Raw genomic sequence first — 24,623 nt, 5'->3', positions numbered from 1 at the left:
ATCATTTTTGCAGGACCTGATATGGATAAAATCTTTTTTTTTTTAGTAATTAGCTGCCTGAATAATCTGTCACCCATGTGGTGCCTCAATTGAGACTGCCTGGCTTTTAAAAATCCACATGCAGACATAAATATACCGACACATGCTAATCTTCTGCAAAGATTAAGTCACACTTTTTTTTGTGTGACTTTTTTTTGTGGGGGGGGGGGGTGTCTAATGATGAGATCCTGATAGCTGCAAGTCAACTGGAGAGGAGAGATTATTCAGAGACCTATTTTGTGGCACTAGCTTGAAAGTGAAATCTTGTGTGACTGTGCAGAAGCAGACAGGAAGCCAGGCATGAAGTTAAAGAGTACAGAGAGCAACAGGAGCCTGGCAACCAGGAGAAAAGAGGCTGGGCTAAAAAGAGGGGAAGGGAAAACAAGAGAGAGAAGGAAGAGGATAGAGCAGAGGGAGGGCGGGAGAAATCAGTCGCTTAAACGGCTGATATTTTGTACAGAAGGAGGGAACTGACGCGATAGGAAGTAGTGGGAGTAATTTGGGTAGTGAAAGAAGAGGATAGAGCACAGAAGGAAAAGAGGATGAGTGAGTGCCTGCTGATTAACAACCTCTTCTCTTTCATTGAAATATCTTGATGCCCTATAATGCCTTTATTGCTTTCAGATAGCTCTGCAACCCACAAACAATAAAGCTTTCAACTGTGTACGAATGAAACTGTCAAATGCACATCAAACAATTCAAGGGTAATGATTTGAACTAGTCTGACTCATCAAACAGGAGAAGAGGGCCGGGATCCAGATGCTAGTACAGGTTGGCAGAGGAGTTCAGCCAAATGTGACAGGAGCACGGTGAGTTTATTGATCTGACAATAAAGACTGAGGGCATTTTATGGCATGAAAGTGTGTCACTGGCCAGCTTAAATGAAGATTTACTGCCTATTATGAGTAGCCTCTGTTCTCAGCCGTGAGCCACCTGGCAAAGAGGTAACCTATTTTCTGTGATTGTCGTCATTCTGGGCGTGGTGATACGAGCATTATGTAACACAGTGGCACACTGCAGACGACACTAATGGAGTTCAAAGCTTAATGAACAAAGGATCAAAAAACCCTGCCTTTTTTTCAATCCTTTTTTACCTCAGCTGCTACACATGATATTAAATTTCATACTCAAACAAATATTCACCCCGCTGTAGATATGAAAATGCTGTTGGACCCAGCCCAGCTACATGTGAACGGGATTTGCTGAGTGCATTTTTTCGCTGTGTGCCAGGCCCTAGGCGAGCCATGTCTGCTGAGGTGTGTCTCTGTGTGTTTGCCGGATTTGCCTGCTTGTGTGTCGAGCAACGCGTGTGAGCTGATGTCTGAGTTTGAACAGGGAGGTGCCGGGAAGTAAGAAGGGATCTATTTTTAACTCTGCCATGGTTCCCCTGCCCCTACGCGACGCGCCTCCTCTGGGCCTGCAGCCTGGGGGCCGGGGTGGCCCGTTCAGGGACCGAGCGTACTCTGAGGACGGCGAATGCAAGGTGTGGCTCGTGCTGTTTGTGAACGCTCCGCAGCAGCCATGGTGAAGGTGCAAACAGGTGAAACTGCACTTAAAGACTTTCATGTTAAATACTGCTGGTTTCCTCTGACCTAAGGTAACCCAGTGACTCTGAAGCGGCTGTGTATATTTAGCTTTTTATAGTGGTTATCAACACCTCTGACTGAGCACATGTTGTCTGGGTGAGTCTAGTCTTGGTGTCCAGTTGCACTTGTCAGGTATTGAGATACTGTGTGGCACTGTCACAGAGGAGGTGCAGTGAAGTTAGACTCCGGGTTTGGTTGCACTGGACTGGTTCAGGTCAGCTGGCAGCGTGGATCTGTTACAGTTTTCCAGGGCCGGGCTGAGGGAGACCCTGGTGTTACATTGCAGTGGGTGTTTGGGTGCAGGACAAGGGGGAGGGAGCAGGGACACTGGGGTGGAGTGTATTAAGTGCTGGTGTCAGCCGCAGGCCTGGGCCCAGACGATGGACAATGCCAGCCCATTGTGCCTGTCCCATTGACAGTGGGTGTAGTGGCACCCTCCCCTGGGTTCCCTCAATGGGGAGCCTGAGAGCCAGAGGGATCAGCTTAATGGGCCGACAAGAGTTGCTTTGACTGCAGACACTTGGACAAAGAGCTCAGAACAAGCGCTACAACGGGAGCAGGTTAGCAACATACACAAGCACAGAGATGAGGGTGTTGGGCGGAAAGGAGAGAGAAGGTGTAGAGGAGGGCGATGAAGAAAGAGGAGGCAAATGAGGAAGAAGGCGGTGAGGGATTAACAAAGGAAGAAGAGCGGAGCGGTAACAACAAAAACTGATTAAAAAAGAGATCATTCTGCTTCAAACAGTTCAGCTCCTTACAGCTGTCCATTATCGGCACAGGTTCAGCCAATCAAGTATAACAGACACACGCCTCCCTATAAACCAGAGTTTATCTTGGACCTTTGCCAACACGGCACTTGCTGCCAACGAGACCAGCGTATGTTCACCGTTTACCTTTTACACGATAGAGAGGGCGACTGTGTGCTTGTGGAGAAAGGGACTCTTGGTGGTCAAAGTTTAGCAGGTGGCTCTTTGGAGATCAATACATTTTAGAGAAGGGCCCCACAACACTGGATCATAAGTGAACTTAACAAGTCACACCAGATGGATGAAAAGAAGTGGTTGTTGTGTGACAGAGCTGATGAAGAGTTGGCTAATTTCTTACTTTGGCCATCTGAGCCTGGACCCCACTGGACTTCAGGGCTGTAACAGCTTTCTGTGCTGCTGCTGGACTGTCAAAGTCCACAAAGCCATACCCTGTAAAATAGACAAATATGTGTTAAAATTGCTGTGATGTTATTCAGTTGGAAGCTATAGCCAGGTTCGCTTAGCTTAGCATAAAGACTGGAAGCAGGGGGGAACATCTAGCCTGACTAGCCTGAGTAGTGCAGATTAAACAGATAAGATATTACATGTTAATTTAAGAGCTTTAGAGGTTCTACCTTTGGACAGAGCCAGGCTAGCTGCTTCCACCTGTTTCCAGATTTTAGGCTAAACTAAGATAAACCATTCCCATGCTCAAGCTTAATATTCAGCATAGAGGGAAGAGAGGGACACCGATCTTCTCATCTAACAGTCAGCAAGAAAGCGAAAAAGTGAATTTCCCAAAGTACGGATGCACGATAATTTTTGGGCCGATAGTTATCGGGCTGATAACAGGAAATTATGATGTCATTCCGATAAGTCCGATATCATGACGAACAGCCCCGATAACATATGTGTTTTTGTCAGCACGGCAGTGCCTCGCTCCCACTATGAGACCCGAATGGCCTGCAGTGAATGCTGCGTTCAAGTGACGTTAGCATAATCAGAAAAACTCTATCTCACTGGGAAAAATCAAGAATACCCCCTCATGCCAGAAAACAACTCGTTAACTCGGTCATAATTTTGCTAGTTGCTGACTTGAATTAACATTCAATTTTTCACATGTTACACACAAAAAATAGAAACATGAACTTAAATAGGCCGAAAGAACGACTGGCAAACGAGGGAACGGGGGAATGTATTTTACACCTTGAATGCAGCATGCGGCACAGCGTGCTTATGAAAACAGAGTTCAGACTTCTTCAAAGTTTCCGAAGAAGATTGTTCGCTGGTTATTCGTAACAAATGTTCCAAGCGAGTTCCACTAGGAGCGAGAAATGGCACAAGCTTTAATACCCGATCAGTCACCTGAAACATAACCACTGCTTTGACGGAGTTTGGAAAGCGTATGAGGACGGCCGGCCTGCTAAAGACGCTAACGTTAGCAAGCCACAAAGAAGCCACCGGGACTTATGCGTCGGCGAGGCTTTCGAAAAGTCCAAGAAATTTGCCAAAGATGACCCACGGGCTCAGGTTATTGAAGATTTAATCATGGACGTGATGGTGCTTGACTTACTATGAACTGCCCTTCTTCAGTTTGTTTACATAGATAAGACTAAGTAAGGGATCATGTATCTTCCTTCAGGATGATATAGAAGCCCGACGCGACGCTTCTCCATAGGAAACTGCTCACTATACGTTATCCCACTTAGAACACGGCTTATTACTAAAGCATTCAATAGTGTGACACAAAATACTGATTAAAACATATTTTATTGATTTAAAATGAGTCTACTCTTGCCTGTCACCGCTCTCACTGCGCAGCGGCTCTGAAAGTAAACACGTAACTCTGCGGCGGTCGGCTAGTTTAGCTGTATTTTGCTACTGTTTTTTTCACAAAATGGATGAATATTTTTCCGACTCTGAGGTGGTGGACGATGACTTTGTTTACGATGGACGTCCTTATCGTTTTGAGCCGGAGTACACGGACGAGGAGCTCGTTGAAAGGAGGATGCGGAGGCAGAGAGAGGAACAGCTTGCCAAACAACAACAAACGCGTATCTCCTGGCCGCAAGTCCCACTCTGAGCAACAGAGGCATTCCTCCTCTGTTGTCATCGATGAACATTGTCCACAAGAACACCACCAGTTGCCGTTTACTCTTGGACGCGCAGCCGTTTGTTGTTGTTTTGGCCAGCTGTCACAGTGTGATGTCAGTGTGTGATGTCAGTTTGTGATGTCACCATGTGATGTCACCGTGTGACGTCACCGTGTGATGTGACGTCACAGTGTGATGTCAGCGTGTCATGTCAGCGTGTCATGTCACAGCGTGTCATGTCAGCGTGTCATGTCACAGCGTGTCATGTCACAGTGTGACGTCACTGGCATGGTGATGTCAGTGTGATGTCACTGTGTGATGTCACTGTGTGATGTCACTGTGTGTGATGTCACTGTGTGATGTCACTGTGTGTGATGTCACTGTGTGTGACGTCACAGTTTGATGTAAACATGTACGTTGCGTAGCAACCGCCTCTCACTGTGCGCAGGACGGCAGGCAGGAAAACTTATTTCTTTACAGATATTCAGCGAAATCATGTCAAATGTGGAGAAGTGATGGGATATCCCAGACCTGAGAGAGACGTAGCTGGAGACAGAGTTTGGTTTACCGCTATTTTTTGGGACTGATGGATAAAAGTCCTGCATCAGCTGATTTCTGCTTTCAGCGTCAGACATTAAAAAATCTGTCTCCAGTTTTGTCTCCACTCAGCAGTCTTTTAGCAGACCGATCTTCCATGCTGTGTTTCTCTTGGTGTTTTTTTCGTGTCTGTCGGCTTCAATCTGGTCAATCTCTGCATCCTCAAGTCTTTTGTGTCTTAATATCGCTCCTTCTGTCGGTCCAGTGTTGTTCTTTACTTTTCTCATCTTTTTTGCTGGGGACATCATTCTCCAGCCAAGTGTTTGGTCCTCTCCAAACAAATTAAAAATAATGTACGGAAAATGCTCCATATTATGCCACTCAAATCAGCTGGCGATTTGTTATTGAGCTTGGTACATTAAGGGATTGCCCCTTTAGTCTGACTGTTAGGAACACCGCTGAATTTTCGCGATTGACCAATCACAATTGAGTATTTAAGAGTGCCGTCTTCTAACTTCTGTCAGTACAATATGCACTGTGCATTATTTTTGTTGTCATTGAGGAATGCACTTTTTCAGTTTGTTTAAATAGAAATGTTTCAATCTAACTTGTGCCAGTGCATTAATTTTCTATGTATATTTATTTTTTGTAAACTTCTGGAATACACTTTTTCAGTTTGTAATCCTGATGCATGTATTTGCATCATCTCAAGGGGCCTTTATTTTTTATATCAGTAAGTAATGCACCTTATTTAAATTGATGTGAGATATCAAAAAGGTTTGTTTGATAGCTTTAAGAACATGTTTGAGAGGCTTACCAATAGTTTTTCATTGGAAAAATAAATATCTCTTCATCTAAAGAGTCAAAACTGTTTTTGGTTTTGTTCGTGGTATTGATGTCATGATGTTAGGTATATGTGTGTGCTATCGGTTATCGGTATCGGCCTTTAGGAGCTGAAAGTTATCGGTTATCGGTATCGGTTTTAAAAAACAGTTATCGTGCATCCCTATCCCAAAGTGTTGAAAAACTACTCCAATAACCAAACAGCATGATGCAAACTCTTAATTAAAAAAAAGTTAAAACGCTGCAACTCACCTTTACATTTGTTGGTAGTTTTGTCCAAGATGGCCTTGGTCGACACAATCTTGCCATACCTTGGGGGGCAGAAAACAGGATCAATGACAGAGGTGACTATGGGGCAACAGGAGGATTGTGCTGCTGCCATAGGCATATCAATCCTGGCACACTTCCTCAGGCTGCATGGCTACGGGTGTAAACACGAATATGCAACACTCAATCAATTGTGCCAATCAAGTGTCAAATGTTGTCTGCCTCCGCCCTTCTGTCTTTGTCTGCTGGTGGAGGCTGTTACAGTAACTCTGCTCCCTGGCCTTGTTTTTTCAACAGACAGGAGACTGAACCCCAGGGCCAAAAACAATTTATTCCAGGCCTGTCTTTACCACACACACACACATACACAGGCTAACACACAAACGCACACCTCTCTCCTAAACGCAGCTCTGCTGTCGGGTATTTTTGGTTCAAATAGAGCTTTAAAGTGTTGTCAGTAGCAAAGTCTGTCGCGCAAACTGAAATATTGACTTTCGCAGGAACTTACTGTATGCTTGATCCACACACATGAAACACAAGCCAGTGTCCTAACCTGTTATTTCAGTCCAATGCATTGATGCCATATCATAAAACATTCTTGGTATGAAAAGCAGCTTAAAATAATAGTAAAAGTGTTATGTAAGATGTGGAGACTAATGGATTTCAGTGTTAGAAGACAGTATAATAGACCTGCCCTTGTCTGGTGAATTAGCCAGAGAGGTAGGCTGGTGTTCCTCTGTTTGGGCGACATGGAGTCTGGGCGGAATGTACACTGTAACCTGATGCTTCACCCCTCCGGCTCGCCTTCCTTCCCACCACGTCCCTCTCCCTTTCTCTGTTTTTCCACCCTCGCATCGCAGCACGCCTCTGGGTCCTACGCTCCCACCTGGTTTCTGTGGACGTTAGCCCAAATGACTCAGATGCGGCTAGATGGTCACGGCTGGGACCTGTGTCACGACTGATACCTGAGTCTGAAGTATTCATGCTAAAATGTTGCGGTCTTCTCTCCTCCACGTTCTTAAAACGCACGTACACATTCAGGCCGTGTGTCTGCTACAACAGCAGCAGATTTGCATGGGAATAAGCTTTATATCCCCACTTCAGCTACCACAACTGGATGAGTGCATTAATCTTATTACCTTCTAATCTCACAGTTGAACTCATTTTACACAGCTGAAATATACATGCAGAAGTCACTGATCTTGATTAGTGTGAATTATGACATGAAGAGTAGAGACATTTTAAAGGGAAACTTCCTCACTGCAGACATTAATGATTCATCATCCATTGCCAAACAGCCAGCTGACCTTTGCATCGACTATGTTTAGTTTCCCACTGTCATCTCACAGCTGCAAAGTGGTCATTAGGCATGAATATATACACAGAAGCTTGATATAATTTAACCCATTCGAGTCCAGCTGAGATGTAACATCACCTTTATCCACGCCTCTAGGCAAGGATCCAAAATCAATCAGACGTACAAAATGTGCTGTTTGAAAATGTGTTTATGTTCAAAAAACTGTAGTTAATATAAAAAAATACATCTCAATCAAAAGAAGTAATATTAGGCATGAATCAAGTGAAACTGACTTGCACAACGACACCGGTTTCACTTGCTCACAGTTTCAGGAACAATGTCTTTTCACTGATATTGAGCCTTAAGCGCACAGTTGAGATACTGGTATTCTTCCTCTGGCCACTGAGGTCAGCACATTCAAAAACACTCTGGAAAAACAAATGGTGCGAGATGTGTGAAGCAGACAGCGAGTCTAATTTTCTTCGCTACAAATGGAATCGTAATTTAATTTAGTAATTGATGTGTTTAAGTTTACTAACTTTGTCTCAAAAGCCTGAAAGGAGCGTTTCATGGCTTCCGGTGTAGTGAGCAGATATCTGGATAATGCATATCTGGGTCGAGACTTCCTCTTCCTTCATTATTTACAGTCCCATTAGCAACTTGACATCATGATCAAACTCGACAACAACTTGACATTTTTGCTAATCTCTATCCTCCAGCATATGAATGTGGATAAATTAAAAACAAGCTAATAAAAAGACAAATAAATCGTTGTCAAATGATAGCGGATGGGCTCCGAGATGTCATTCCATCTCTTGCTCTCCACACGAAATGTTGACATGCAACCAAAAAAGCCTGCTCAAACGTGATTGGTCAATACTACACGTACTATAAACAGTCTACAAGCAAAAGGACTGCAGACGCTTCCAATACCAAAAATCTTGTCCCTTACTCCCCTTAGCTCGTACCTCCAGACTGAACAAGTCCTACTGAACAGTCTGACTTGTCATTAGAAAAACAAAAGCTGTGTTTCATGTTTTTACCTAACGGAGATGCCAGAAGAGTTCAAAGGTCTGAAGTCAGTGACTGAGTGACCCTCCGCTTACCTCAGCCCCCCTGCAGCGGAACAGCAGCCCACCACACTGTGGAGGCCACAGGGACTTAAAAGACAGCCCTGACCCATATACGGCTGTCTGACATTCTTTCCCAGCAGGCCATGCTACTCTTTTCCTTCACTTTAAGTTTCCCCTTCAAGTGTAGCCCTCCCACCCAGCCCAACAGCCTCCGTCCTCTCTCCGCCTCTCTACCACCCCACCACTTCTCTGTCCATCCCCTGCTTTTTACTCTTGAGACCCTGTGTTTCACATACCAAGTGCAGATTTCAGACTTTGATTGTTCCACGTGTGTGTGCAGTGCACTCACGCTCAAATATTAACATGATTATCAGACAGCAGCTGTGTAAATTTGTTCCGTGGATTAGGGAGGCTTCCCTATGCAGGGTCAGAATGGCTAAAATGGAGAATGAAACGCAAATATTATTGAGGGAGGGGCCGTGGTGTTAGTATCATCAAGTCAGGTTTTATTGGTTATGGCCGGTGCTTGTGCGGGGAGGCGTGTTGTTACTGTGAATGATGGATGCACGGTTGAAGTTCACAAATCACTTCTGTGGCATACAGCACAGGCCTGACCTCTGCAGCCAAAACCAATTTGAGTGCTTTTTTGCTGGGTTTTATCTATCTATCTATCTGTGTGTGTGTGTGTGTGTAAGTCTGACATATTATAGAGGCTTGGCTGTTTGTCCAGGGATGTGTAAGTCTTAGTTCGTGGCCGTTGAGCCAATTCAGCCACACAAAAAGTGGAAGGTTAAATCAGGACATGAGAAGGCAACATGCTGAACCCTTCTCAGGCCCCTTCTCTCCTCCCTTACCCTCATCCCGTCCTTTCCGCATGTGTTCCTTCTATCGTCCATTTCCCTCTAAGGCTCGACCATGTTTCTAACGATGTCCTGTTTCCCTGTGATTGTCAAGATTTAGTCAAAGTGACTTCGGTTGAGGTAATTTAGCATCCTTAGTCACAAACCACTTTTCTTTCCCTCCTGTCTAAACAGCTCTTTTTTCTGAACATCAAATTATGGCCTTAAACTAGAATTACCACCTCACAGTTTTTTGCCTCCGCCAACTAGCCAAGTCACAGTTTACATCCATGTCTGTCCAGATAATACAATGTACGTAGTGAAGGCATTGAGGGAATTTAATGAAAGGCATTAAGTGTTATTTTGGGGGAAATGGAAGTCATCACTGTATTGACATATATGATTCCAGTGAATAATTTCCATTTAGAAACATGCTGCCTTCACTTACAGACTGCTGTTACAGAGGAGCACAGAGGGCTGATAGAGAGCTTCATCACATGGTGCAATGACAGTCACCTGACGCTCAATACCAGCAAAACCAAGAGCCTGTGGTGGACTACCAGAGGAACAGGAGGCCGCCTGTCCTTGCTGTCTTCCAGGGAGAGGAAGTGATGAGGGTGGACTCATACGAGTACCGTGGGGTCCAAATCAATAAAAAACTGGGCTGCACTCACAACACTGAAACCCTCTTCGGGAAGGGACAGAGCAGACTGCTCTTCCTGAGGTTTCTTCCATTTTAACCGTAAATGGGAGTTTCTCCTCATCCGAGTTGAGGGTCTGAGGCATAGACTGTATAAAATAGTTTCCATGACATCACCCAAAGGTTTCTGAGGAGCCATTGTGAAGCTCAATGACAGCAGCTCTGGCCGTCGCCATTTTGACATTGCCTAACTCCGCCAACCTCCCGGCTTATCCAAATTATTTACAGCAAATTCTTTTAAAAAATGCTGTATTTGCTGTAAAGTTGGGCATTTTAATATGGGGGAGTTACTTGCTTTTGGAACCAGCCTCAAGTGGCCATTTAAGGAACTGCAGTTTTTGGCACTTTCATTGTTGACTTCATTTTTCAGACCCAGAGGCTGCTGTTGGTCTAAGGACAGAAGATGTCCTTGTCCTTGTCAAGCACCTTATGCCAAATTTGATTTGTGACACATGGATAGTATAAATAAAATTTATTTGACTTGACTTTGTTAAGCTCTGTTGTCCTTGTTTTTCTGCATGTCTATTAGTGTATACGTTCATTGAGGGAAACAAAATAAACAGTGTGTGTTCACATGCTTGGCCAACAAGGCTGATTCTGACAGAAAACAAAGTAGTAACAGTTGACAAGGCTTCAAATATGGATGTTTCTGCAAAGAAGCTACAAACTGTAAAACGTGGATGACACATCTTCAACCAGCACAGAAGATTTCGCCAATCAGCACAGTTTCAAGGTGGACGCACAAGATTAGTATCTGACCAAATGTGAAATATGGTCACAACCTCTCCTTCTGTTCCTGAGTCATGGGGTTGAATAATGGCCAGCAAAGTGTATCTGCGGAACATTGTGATGTCACAGTAAAGCTGATCTTTGACCTTTTGGATATAAAATGTCATCACTTCATCATTTCATCCTATTAGGCGTTTGTGTGAAATATTGTCATAATCAGCGTATAAATTCTTGAGTTATGGCCAAAAACGTGTTTTGTGTAGTCACAGCGACCTTTGACCACCAAACTCTAATCAATTCTTCCTTGAGTCCAAGTGAATGCTTGTGCCAAATTTGAGGAAATTCCCACCAGGTTCTCCCGAGACATTGCCTTCACGAGAGTGAGAGTGAACAACCGAAAAAACATGATGCCTCCGGTCCCGGCTGTCGCTGGCACAGACGCATCACAATTTGATTTCATGTGTCCAGCAGATGAAGAGCACGGCTCCAGACAGCACAGATGTTATCTGCTCATGAGAACTCTTTCTCCAACGTACCGTCAGCGATAACTATCTGAAGAAAACTTGTTCCAGTTAAGGTGGACTGGAATGTTCTACCAGCTGGAGTCTGATTCAGTATTGACTATGTGAGGCCGCTGCTGTGGTCTTTTTGATCCATTCAGCCTTTACATGTTTGTGTACTGTGCTACACATAACTGCTAAACCTGCTACATCTGTACATTGCTTATCTAAGGCTCAAACATAACTAAAAGCTCTAATGCCAGCCATGGACATGTCTTACTCACTTCTTCTTCCTCAAAGTCATATTTAGCTAATATTTCACTAATTGAAAGAACAATTTTGGAATATATGTTTGTTTGCTATCTCTCTCACTCTTGTGGTGATTAGCTTAGCTGAGCAAAGAGACTGGAGGCAGGGGAGAAACAGTTAGCCTGGCTCGCTGCTAAATGCAGTCCTGAGGTTCAGGAAGTATAATAAAACACGTCCGGTGAAATAAGCTTGAAAATCACTCACGGTTGGCAGAGTTTGACCAGGTCTTGGTCCGTGGTCCCCGGATGGAGCCCGCGGATGTACAGGTTAGTTTTACTCAGCTGTTCCCCTCCCCCGCCGCTGCTGTTGCTACTACTGTTGGTGTTGGGACTGGGGGGCGCCATCTGGTGGCCGGAGGACACATAGGCCTGCTGCAATAAGAAAGAAAGAATCGGAATAAGTTTACTGTGTGTGAACATGCAACTGAAGCCGCTGCCAAAATACTTGATATTTTCAAACACCAGCAAACACTGGGCAAGCACAGCGAGGCTAGTTATTATTCAAAGTGTGAAAAAACTCAAAGGAGATGTTGAGAGATAGAAAGTAATCCTGCAAGAGACAGATGATTATGTGGGAGCTGCGAAAAATGATATCACACAGGCCTCATGTCAACACTCACCAATACTGCTTTCTGAGGGGAATGTGGGGCCTCTTGGCTGCCTACTCCATATAGGGAAAAGGGGCCTCTTATGCTTTCTCCATGTTGGGAAACTTCTTTTTTACTTTTGGAACCACAAAAAAAAATATCTTGTGGTGCATTTCAAAACCAAAGCTCTGAAGATATAAAACTAACATTTAGTCAGTCTGATGATGAAAAATTAAATAATAGACTGCATGTGAACCATTTTTATGCTGCAGCTCTGTCTCATTTCACATGTGCTTGTAAAAGCAGGTATTTCTAAATGCCATTCGTTGCATTTCTATCCATCCTAAACTTGCAGGGCCCTTGGGCTCAACACTTCCTTCAGACATATCCATCTCAAACTGCATCTTAAGGTTAACATTTAACAAGATTCTGAGTAGAATGAGGCAGAAACACGGCTGAAGTTCCCTCTCATTTTTTACGTTGGGCTGTTGTTGTGTTTCATCAGTCCATGAGGACGAAGAGCCGGTGAACACTAGTGGTAAAATATGGCAGCCAACTAGTCGATGACTCACCGCCAAGAACATGAAAGACTATTGTGCAATAATCAGTGCGTCATCTCATCTCACTATGGGACTGTGGCCCTCCCTGGAGAAATCAAACAAAAAATTGTGTAACGACGCAGACGAATATTTTTATTGGGATGGATGTGGTTTCGTTATCACTTTACGAAACCACATCAACAACACACACAAGAACGCAGAAAAAAAAAGCCTTCTCTCTCCAGGAATAGATCTACTGGCTGTTTTCCAAATAAGACTCAGGCAATAAATAGCAACACTTGAGTGGAGACCAGGCTCGCCAGAAGTTGCAAACATTGTGTCTGTTTTAATTCAGTGTTGCCTATGAATAAGAATAAATACGCTGTCTGACTGAGCTCATTTATGTGAGGCTGGAGAGTCTCACTTGAGGGGCTGATTGGATGGAGGCGACAAGAGGACAATGGGTTAATTTCAGGAGAGAGGAGAAGGGTCACTGATCAGACTGGCAGTGTTTAGGAAAAGCCCAGCAGGAAGCCACGGTCACACCAGGACCACCAGCAACAATAACCAATCCTGCTAATTAGACACCATCCATAAGGCATGGAGCCCCTCAAAGACAGCCCCTCTGACCTCTATTTTGCCAGTAGCATGGCAGCCGCTTCAACAACAGCCTCATTTCTCTACAGATAATCCTCCCTTCCTCTACCGCTGAAGAAGCCTGAAAAGTTTGCATGTGTTGGGCAAGATGGAGAGAAGGCCTGCTCAAAGTAAAATAAAGAAAACAGGAGTGTGTGTTCTTTCCTTTCATCTCTCTCATTCCAGGGATATTTACACAGTCCACAAGTAAAATGGCATAAGCAGCAGGATATACACACAGACCTCCTGGACATCAAAATGAAAAAATAGTAGTATGAAAAATGAAGGACCTGTCTGCTTTGGGCTACGTCCTTTTCAGTGCTGGGGTTCGTTATGTGCGTAACAATGCATGAACGCAACACAACACAGTCGGGCTCAGTTACTACTCTCTCAGACTGTGGTCATGTTCGGACGGAAAAATGCGTACCGAGCCGCTCTCTGGTGTATATATCGGAATAAGTATTCAACAGTTTTTTCACATGAAATCTAGACCAGACATTGGTACAAACGCAATAAAACTACCCGGATAAAGAAATCGTTAAGGTCATTAGGAGGATGTACTGTGGTCAGATGAGGCAAAAATCAAACTTTTATGCAACAATATAACATTTGGAGGAGAAATTAGTCTGCATATGATCCTGAAATACCACACCTACAGCGAGGCTCAGAGGTGGAAGCCTCGTGGTATGGGGAGTGGAGCCAAGTATCACGAAATTCTAGAGAAGAATCTGTTGCCATCCACCAGAACAATGAGGATGAGACACAGGTGGACTGTCCAGCAGGAAAACAAGCCAAACATACTTCAAAGGACACTGTCAACATGTTCCAGAGGAAGAAAATGATGATGTTGGAGTGGCCCAATCAATCACCAGGCTTACCCAGTAAAACATTTGTGGAACTAACTGAATCAAGATTCACCAAAAAGGTCTGGGAATCTTCAGGAGTTTCAGACTGTCTGTGAGCTAGAATGAGCCAAAATCCCACCTGAGCACTGTGAGAGATTAGATTCTTTGTACAGAAAGAGTCTTCAAGCTGTCATTGCAAACAAAGGCTTCTCCACCAAGGATTAAATAGATTTGAGTTAGTGCTTTTTTTCCTGTGTGATTTGACTGAAAGTTACAATTATTGAGTAACTGAGTAAATACCAAATGTGAATAGTCACATTTGAAATATGTTTAATGAAAGAAATGTTGACATGCTGAATACTTATTCCCTCACTGTATACCAGAAATGACCTGGCAGGCTACCAGGACGACCCCAAATATAAATCCTAAATATCAACATCTTTTTGACAGTGTCAACCAACATCGTCCACAATAGGCTTCTCCAGGAAAGCAACTGTTGCAGAGCTGTTGAATTGAGCTGCATTATCTTGTACACGTTTATGTCTACTGTCCATTCCCTGTAAATTTAAATAATACAAAAAGCACCGTCTATTTAATTCAAAAAAAGGGTTTGTTTGTTTCTGTGTGAACAGAATATTTTCAGGGCCAGTGGAAAACACACAAACACAGCACAAGCCCGCCTGTAGGAGTTTATCTAACTTGACACAGTGTAGTTCATGATGAATAACTTTTTGGAGGCAGCTAATTTGTGAATGAAAGAACAGGACGGCAGAGGCCTATAATCTCATTCACACACTCTTTACCAGAGTGCCAAGTCCCAATCAAGCTCCAGACTGTACCAGGAGCAAAATCATTGCAACACAACCCCTTAAATCACCAGTCTGCAAACACACAAGCATGCATGCAGCGGCAAGCATTCATGCATGCACACACACACGCATACACACTTACACTCTTATACTCACACTATAGCATGCTTGATTGTAAAAATCTTGAAGAGCTGCATTAGATCTTGAGACATGTTTGTCACCTATCTTATGGATGACTCTGAGCCTTTTGCTATGTCATAGAAATTGCCACGTTAGTGAAGAAATTGGTACAACGGAAATGCTCAGATACTTACATAACACTTACTCTCACATAAAAAACATCGAGTAAGTGCCTTTATCACGCTGCCCGAGTACAAAAGTACTTTGACGTTTTAAGCTTTAAATTCACCTGATTGTCACATTCCTGACAAAGTGTTTTTAATCTTCTTAAAAGATGTCATTTTTAACATCACAAACTGAACTAATCAAATCTGAAGTGCAAAAGCTTGAAATGGTGATTGGTGATTACCTTTCAGGCTATTTCAGCAAAAACACGTCTTTCGTCCACTTGATTTATTTATCTATTTATTTTTATTGGTTGATCAGTAGCATTGCATTTGAGAAAATGGAGACCGTGAAAGTTTGTATAAATTAATTCAGCAATTACAAAAAAATCCAAAATGTAAATCCATTTTCTGTTAATTCGATTGAACAAGTAATCGTTCAAGCACTGACACAATCCTTTCATTCAGTATCATTTAAAACCAAAGTGCGTCTGATTAATCCTCCAGAAAACTTAAGTAAATCAGATGACAAGAAGTTCCTTTAATTGCATATTCTAATGGCTTTCTAGTGTTAAGAGACAGTCCAGGCATTACAGTCTATAGGTATTTCCTACCACTGACGCCACTTTAGAAGCATTTGAAACCTGAACCTCGGGAGGCAACTTATGGCTTTTTGATGAGACTTCAGGACAACACACAAAGTGAGAATGTGACACTTGAGAAAAAACGCTTTTCCAACAGAAATAGTTTCACACTTAAAATTCAAATGTAATTAAACAGTCTAAAACACTTCTGACGACTTGTTCAGCTAAGACAGAAATGCTTTCAATGTGGCCGAACTGCTCCGACTTCATAACAAAAGGCTCAGAAATATCACTGGATATTTTTAGGACCAAGCTAAAGATAAAAATCAAGAACATCCTATAAATAAAACCATTTCCTCGATCTTGATGTAAACTTACGCTGATACTCTGAAGCCGCCAGGAAGTGTCTTTCTCAAACACTGCAGGACTGACTGACTTTTATCTCTCAGCACATCAAAAATGTACATTTTTACACTAAAATACACAATCAGTTATTTATTCATGTGACCCCTAAACACTGCTGTACACCTCTGCAGCCCTTCTGTTTTAGATATCCAACCCTCTTTTTGTGTCCCTCCACCACCGTTTTTATCTCTCTCGCCCTGTGGGGCTTCTCTAGTCGACCCCGGTTTGACCCACAGAATTCCATGGATTTCCTGACTGTTGGGGGGTCCGCCCGCCTTCCCACGTCCGGCCTGCCTGCTCCCCACTGGAGTGCCCGTCTTCAGCAGGAAAGAGGCACGACTGTCTGACCAGCTGACCCGACTTCTGCATACGAACGCACAGATTTACAGCCTCGCTGAGTGAGGACGCAGCTTCCAGCTTGAACGGAGTCATGCTGCTGTGCTGCCACTTCGCTCCAATTCAGGACCAACAAGAAAAATGAGTCATGGGAGAATTCATTCGATATTTACTCGCTTCACTTCTGAAGCATCAACAAACATTTTGGTGTTCAATTGTAAAAAACACATCATTTCCTGTTTGCAATGTGGACACAAATAATCGGGCCGAAAATGTATTTAACTACTAATGTGTCAAACTACATCTAAACAGATTCTATAATACAATACGTCTGAATCGTTTTTCTTCTTCAAGCATCAATACAAGGCCACACAGAGAAAACAAAAGGTACAGGTATAAGGACGTTGGATACAATCGATGGAAAATGTAAATGAGTCTTTTTATGTTCGCCGAGGGTTAGGTGAGGACTGTGTGTCTAGTAAATCGGTAAGCTGCAGTATGGTGGCAGGCAGGAAATCCTCTGTGTCTGTGTCTGTTCCTGATCTTATCACATGAACGAAGAGCTCTGCATTCCAACCAGGTGACAGGGACACAGAGCTCACGTCCAGACTCGTACCTGAATCCTCCTTCCTTTCTGTCTCTAACCCTCCCCTTCCTTCTGTCTTTCCATAAGCCCCTATTAATCTTCAAACCGTCTGCCTGTCAATGTTGCCGATCGCGACTTGACGCAAATGCGCATGCATGCGTGGCTTTAAAGCCGGGTCCGGTGGCCAGAGCCGGGGAGCTTGGAAACAGATACCTACAAACGCAGGCCCTCGGCTCAGCCACAGATCTAACAAAATGCGAGGCACACCGAGCGTCTGGCATCACTGCAGTACTTGGCGTCGGATTTCTGACAGCTGTGCTTTCTCCAAGGACTCTGTCTCCCACTCTACCTGTTCACCTTGGCTGGTTCATGCCGTTGGCACTGAAGTTGGGGACCGATCCAAAACATCTTACACATTAAACAAAGAGATAGATAAACATATACCTGGCGGAGGGCCAGAAGGACAAAGGTGACTGTGCGGGACAGTTCAGTGAGGATAGACTCACTGCAGCAGAACACACAAGTGCAAAAGCAACCCAGTAAACAGCAATTACTTGTGTATGCGATGCATTTCCTGTCGCGGAGAAGAATTAACAAGCATATTTCTTTAATGCGATGTCTTGTTACATAGCGACCGGCATGTGCATCAAAACGCAGTTATTGTTCTAACTCTACTGGTGGGTGTCCATTAATTTAGCCAACATTTTCTTAAAATTTAACTCTATTGCAACTCTTCAGTCGCCATTAAAGCGCAAGCAAACTCTGACCTTCTTTTCAATAGAAATGAATTGTCTGGATTCATAATGGGCTTTAAATTTGACATTGAAATTACCAATTTAGTGATCAAGCTACTGTGTACTGTTGTAAATATATGATTAATGAGAGCTGTGAGACTCAACCACACTATCAACGAGCGGGCTGCAAAGCCAAAGCAAAACCAGCTACAAGGCTAAAAAGCTGCACTGCGAGGAGAATATCACATCCATATGCTTTCGATTTGATTTTAATAAACATTGATTTAGGAAGCACCGCCCAACCCTAGTATCTGTTTTTCCAAAGTAATTTTTCATTTTCAGAGCAGCACTGATCGAAATACTTATGTGTTGATATATAAAAAATCTTATTCAAAATGAACTTGATTCTCCTGTCATTCGTAACGGTTGTTGTCCTGTTCAGTGGAGACGTCATGTCTTCAATTCCAGGTTTTAGTCAAACCATCATTGTTGATTTGAATTTTGAATGCAAAACACTCATCAGTAGACACGTAGATTGCTAATGTTTAGTAAATGCGTGTTTTAGCTGGAATGTTAATAAGGTGCAATGACTGGGTGCGGCCAAATGTTAAATGCTTTAAATAGATGCTTTTTTTTATTTCAGTGTCATGCTCTCAAAGTTCTGTTTTAAGGACACCGCGTCATGTTGTTGCCCCTATAGCATGTGCTTTCAGATTGATTTTCAACTTCGCAGACATCAGCTGGTTTCAGTTCATGTCAGTATGATCGGAAAATACACTTGCAGAGGCTTGGACTGAATTTGACAGACTGTTGGTACAGTAATCAATCACACTGAACACTGAAGTTTTTGGTCAGAGTTACCCTGTGGCTGCTGGGTAAAACAATACAATCGGGGAGCGTTTGGAAAAACCTCCTCGTTGGTGCAATTCAAGAACACTTGACATCTGACATTTGACACTGATGACTTTTGAGATTAGACGGTGGCTGATTCGAATGCCGACATCTGTAGGGTAACATATGGCAGTAAAACTGTATGTAAACAACGTGGTGAAGCAAAAAAAGGGAAAAACGACAAATATCGCCACAGAGGTTTTGCCCCCACTCACCAAATTTCATTGAATTTCCCTACGATGATGCTGTGTTTACCAGGTCAAACTGAATGATTATCATTTTTGAATAATAATAATAATAATAATAATAATGTATTAAACAGTAGCTTTACAGCAGCTGATGCCACTCACACCTCTGATCACCAATAACCCCACAAACTGATCTGCACTCCTGTTATTAATAATTGATCTTACTTGTTATTCTGCAGGTCATCAACATCATATCTGTATCATAGCACATCTGTCTGCTGCACATTTTCCACTCTTGCACTTCATCTCCAAATTCTTTGTGGTAACACAAATCTGTCATTACATTATCTGACAGATCCCGCAAAATTTTCCACACGTCCACGTCCAGGTCAGCGCCACTTCGGCTAAAATTATCTTCACCGTGTTTTTTTTGCTCAACGTGAGCTCACAATTATTCATCCTGATGAGCACTGATCCATCTTTGGGAACAAGACAGCGCTAATTAATAACCATTTAAAAGGAATGAAAAACCTTTACAATCACAAATCACAAAGAAATGTGCTTCAAACGTCTGAATCATTTTTCTTCTTCAAGCACCAGCTCAACCAAATCTGTCAGCTCACCCAAATAAAAAGGATTTACTAATAAAAGGGAGTCTCATAGCGGGCTGCTTGTTTCTTTAAAATGCTTTTACCTCCAGTGTTGGTGAGCGGCGTGATTAATCACTGCCTGCTCCAAATAAACCCTTGTGACTGGACAATTTACCTGTGAACTGTTAAGCGCATGATTTTATTCACCAAAGCTGCAGAGGTCAAACAGTTAGAATCATTATATGAATCCATTATTATGTGCAGCCATTATGTAGGCTAATCCCTGTGCCATAACTCACTGTATGTGTGTGTGTGTGTATATACGTGTATACATATATACTGTATATATATGCTTGCAACGTTTTTGTAAAATTATTGTGGATTTTTTTTTTTTTTTTTTGGCCAGCTAATGAGCCACGTGACAAATCTGAGTTAATAATAAACTTTGTTTGTATAGCGCCTTTCATACCAGAAGTGCTTTACGACAAAGAAGTCACATGCACCGAGTGCTTCACAGAAAAAAGCCATAGAAACGAGAATAGAAAATGAATGTCTCATTCCTTGAATACAGTGGCAGTCAGCGATTTGAGATGGTGCCTAAGCCTCTGAAGCAACAGGCATGTAGTTTGGTGTTACAACCAAAGTAAAAATCCATCTTTCCTAAACGTCTGCCTGTCTGTCGGTGTGTGAGCTTTTTAACCAACAAATTTGGAAGCATGGTTTGAAATTCGAGCAACGAGCAATGTCACAAAAGTTTAAAAAAAAATGCTCTTTCTAAAAAAGCACTAGCAAGAATTAGGTGACGTCTGAAGGCGCAGTTAAAAGGGAAAGGGTGAAATCACCGATTTCTGGGAAACATGTGCAGCTCTGCCATGTCCGAATGGCCTTTTTAGCGAGACCTTTTTCATCCGTGTCACAATTTAATGCTCCAGTTAATGTGTTTCTTTCATTTCTTTTCATATCTCGTTGTGTTTTGATCCAACAGAGTGCTGAGGCACCCAGATCTTTAAATCACAGCAGTAAGTTGACATTTGTTGAAAAGGATTCCCGCCAAGATGAGAACAAAAATCTGACTGACAAGTACGAACACAAGCCATTCGACGAGGCCCAGAGTGCGACGCGTGATACCTTGAGAGGCGACAAGCCGCCTCCTGTTATTTTTCCATCCAGGAAGCTTTACACGGAAACCGGCCAAATTCGATTTGAGAACATTAATTCTATTTATTTGAGGGAGGAAATGAGGTGCTGAGTCAGGGGAGGAGCAGCTGGCTTCAGGCACAACAGAAACCAAACACCTTTTCGTCGTCGGGCTCGGCAATCACCTCGCACGCACACAAAGAGCGCTTTTCTCAGCCGCCTGCGTGTTTATTTTGCGATCAGACTTTTATTTTGTGTACTCGTGCAGCTCCGGTACGGCAGAATGTGAGCGAGAGATAGAAAAGAACGAGAAGGAGGTGGAGGCGGCAGGAGGAAATGTTAGGAATCACAACACAGGAACTTGACCTCTCTGTGAACTTTGGCTCCACAAAATAGAGGCGCTAGGGACCACTGAAACTACTGGAGGGGAAAACTTCACCTCCTTTTACAGCCTTCCTTTAATACCTCTTTCATTTCTATCATGGCTCATTTGTACGTAGCAGATGTTCATAATTCACATCGTCAAATCAAATCAAAGGCTGTACAGTGTTTACAGCCTATGACAGCCTCTCTCTCTCTCTCTATATATATATATATATATATATATTCTAGTTTGAAGGCTCTGCTGCTGTCATGCTGTCCTTGTGTAGGATCAATAAAGTTTTTTCTTTATTGTATATTTCATCATTTATATTCTTTAATCAGTCCGTTTGCATGACATTACATTATCACAGTCCCCGGAAAACTCACCTGGTGGTATTTTGTGTGATCTTAGAAGAGATTACACTCATTCAGACACTAATAACCTTGTGTAATAACTCTATTACAGGCAATCAGCAGCTGAAAGCATACGGTTGAGAGCCACGCTGTCCTTACAGGCTGATCCTTGAAATGAAAATAACTGCCCTGGTGCTGCATTAGCTTCTGTTTTGGGGGAGAAAAAAAAAAAACCTTTGGCCAGAGGAGGCTAACTTTCCCCCATTTCCAGTATCATGCTAAAGTTGGCCAGCTGTTGGCTGTAGCTTCATATTTAGCGTGCGGACGAGACAGTTTCTGTAATCTTCTCAGCGAGAAGATTGCTTCCCACAGTGTCAAATATTTTCCTTTAATTCGCCCAACGTCTGAAATATCAAACAACAATTAGTTACCCAAGGCTCATTAGGGCTGCAGCTAACAACAACTTTCACCATCGATGAATCTGCCAATTATTTTGTTGAATATTCAGTGAACTGCTTAGTCTATGAAATATTAAAGAGCAGTGAAAAAGGCCCATCACCACTTCCAAGAGCCCAAAGTGCCTTCTGCAAGTTTCTTGCCCGGCAATCAGTCTAAAACATAAAGTTATGTTTACTATATGACAAGGAAAAGCAATAAACCCCATATTAGAAAAGTTGGAACCAGCATTTTAGTTTAAAAACGTACTGAAACGATTAAACGATTTCCAATGCAGCTGCAGAATGTTATCTAATATTAACTGACTGATCTATGAGCTAATCTTTGCAGCTCTTATGCTTATACTGCAGAACTTAGTCGAAACTGGTTGAGTTCATATAATACATAACACTTAAAAAGCAGAATCTTGTCAAAACATGATCAATCCTAAACTTGGACTAACTGCATCCACATCGAACGGTTACCTACAAAATGGCCAGTTTATCCATACTACATTATGCATTTATTATACAAGCGGTCAGAAATGACAGGGACCAAATGAAGAGCATGAAACTGCGAGCGCCGACACTCACAAGACTGCTCTCCTGATTGCTCATACACTGTACTTCCTTTTAAAAAGTGACATTCAACATTTTTTATCCGTCTCAGCTGAGCTAAAAATGCTTTGCTTTGATAGTTTAGGGAAGGAACTGTTTTTCAAAAGTCTCCACATAGCAATGCCATCAGGTCCGACCTGACATGTATATTCAGTCAAGATGTGACGTGAGCTCATTGAAATAAACTAATAAACTGCATCTTGTGTGTTTGTGTGTGTGTGTGGAACAAACAATCCAACGCTGTTTTCCTCAGACAGACAGCAGTGTTGACATGAGATCTGGGAGGGATGAGCAGCCAGACGGTGCCCAAGATCACAGAAAGACAATATGTCCACACACACTTTCAAAATGCCATTTAGGAGTTCAGGAGCGCTCTGCAGCACAGGAGGAGCTCCTGCGATTCCAGCGGAGGTCAAATCACAGCGTTATATGACCATGAATGATGGAGGAGCCTTCGCCATCACTTCTAAGCCACTGTGGTCCACAGAGAGGAGGCACATGACAAGGTGCAACCTCTGGAAAAGGGATTTCAGGAGGCAGAAAAGTTCAATAAATGCAGAAAATGCAGCTCTGCCACCAGCAACCTCCATAATTTAGCACTTTTAAGCAATTTAGGTATTAGATTGTTTTCCTTATGTCATCAGACCTTGTTTCGTGCATGCGTGTGAGACCACCCTGCCCTCACACACAGGCTGCAAAGGTGACAATGTCACCGCTGAACGCGCCCACCGGAGCACGATTCATAATTCTGGGAATGTAGTCATCATGGTGTGGTGGGATTTTTCAAGGGGTGGGGCATATTCCGCTTTCAGATGGGAAACGAGGAGAGAAAGAGAGGGAGAGAAAAAAAAACTTTGCAAACTTAGGCGGCCGTGGAGACAATGAGGAGCCGATGAGACGCTGGGTAGGAGCGTCCGGAGCTCGCGGAGGAGCAGCGGCAGAATTCATTTTGTAACATGTTCCCTCCGCTCCCCACCCCCACCCCCACCTCCACCTCCACCAACACATCCTGGACGCAGACGCGCTATCCCGACGCGGCACGGTCGCCCATAAAAGTTGCTCTTCCGCCGTTGACTTTTTCAAACGGGTGAGCGGAGCCCTGTCGACACCCCCACTGTACGAGCACACACGCAAAAAATACTACTACATAAAAACAGCGGGCGGCCAACATGACAGGACCGAGCGGTGGCAGATCTCCCACACACACACACACACACGGCGGAGCGCGGCGGCGGCGGCTCTGGAAACTGTCCGTTCACCCCGACAAGTCTCAACTTAAACCCACCACGGTTCGCTTTTCAAGGACACTGCAGCTCACTGTCACAAGCCTTTTCTTTCTTTTTTTTTAGGTGGTGGAGTCGCGACTCACACACACACACACACGGGCGTGTTGCCCTGCAGGGCGAACAAGCCGAAAATGAGAGAAAATCCCCAAAGCGTTTACCTTTTTGCTGTTTCTGCTGTTGTAGCCGTTGTATGGGTTGATTCCTGCCCTTGGCGGTACGGAGAGCAGCATTTTTCTCGGCGCTATGTCCGGAGCGGCGAGCACAGCCCAGGCTGCCAGCTGACGTCAGCAGCTGGGGAAGTGAGTGCCTGGAGTCCCGCTGCTTGACTGCAAGTGGTGCTGCTGCTGCGGCAGGACGGGGGCCCCCGCCGCCGGCCCCTGGGCTACTTCAGGGCTCCTTCGCGCGGCTGCAGGGGGGCCCACGGGGAAGAGGAGGGGGGGATTTGCTCAGCTTCATTCACCGCCCACTGTTGTTTCTCTCACCGGGGGGGCGATGTGAAAGAGTAACGAGGGAAGGGGCTTGTCAAAATTGCGACTCTTAGGACAAAACGCTTGTAAAATCAAGTTATGGTCGGCCATGTTTTGTTGTCTGGGGGTCCTTAATTCACTGCTTGACCTCACTTCACTTCATTTAATCTGGGCGTTGTCTCCTTTAAAAGCAAGCTTCCAAAAATCCTGATTGTTTGCATTCAAATCTCACATTAAACTACATCTAATACTCCATATTTAATAAGATAAGATAAGATAAGACTTTATTAATCCCCAGCCAGGGAAATTCAGTAGGAAAAAGATAAAAACAGAATAGAGAAATACAAAATAAAAGCAGCTACAATTTATACAAGGACCATATAAAAGAAAAAA

General features: G+C 43.5%; 1 protein-coding gene across 2 annotated transcripts in view; it reads right to left on the bottom strand.

The window, feature by feature from the left end:
* The window catches only part of LOC121614377 (RNA-binding motif, single-stranded-interacting protein 2-like), a 29,550-nt gene extending 5,504 nt beyond the window's left edge, over positions 1 to 24,046 (bottom strand). For both annotated transcript variants that reach the window (XM_041948227.1, XM_041948218.1), the window contains exons 1-4: positions 23,922 to 24,046; positions 11,763 to 11,929; positions 6,097 to 6,155; positions 2,730 to 2,821 (exon numbers count right to left, since the gene is read on the bottom strand). In XM_041948227.1, coding sequence (XP_041804161.1) covers positions 2,730 to 2,821; positions 6,097 to 6,155; positions 11,763 to 11,929; positions 23,922 to 23,993 — 390 coding nt within the window. In that variant the 5' untranslated portion in view covers positions 23,994 to 24,046. The remainder of the gene's footprint in view (positions 1 to 2,729; positions 2,822 to 6,096; positions 6,156 to 11,762; positions 11,930 to 23,921) is intronic.
* Positions 24,047 to 24,623: the final 577 nt, after the last annotated feature.

The sequence above is a fragment of the Chelmon rostratus genome, chromosome 2 (genome assembly GCF_017976325.1).
Source record: "Chelmon rostratus isolate fCheRos1 chromosome 2, fCheRos1.pri, whole genome shotgun sequence".
NCBI classification, from domain to species: Eukaryota; Metazoa; Chordata; class Actinopteri; order Chaetodontiformes; family Chaetodontidae; genus Chelmon; species Chelmon rostratus.
This window is presented reverse-complemented; position numbering and strand designations above follow the sequence as displayed.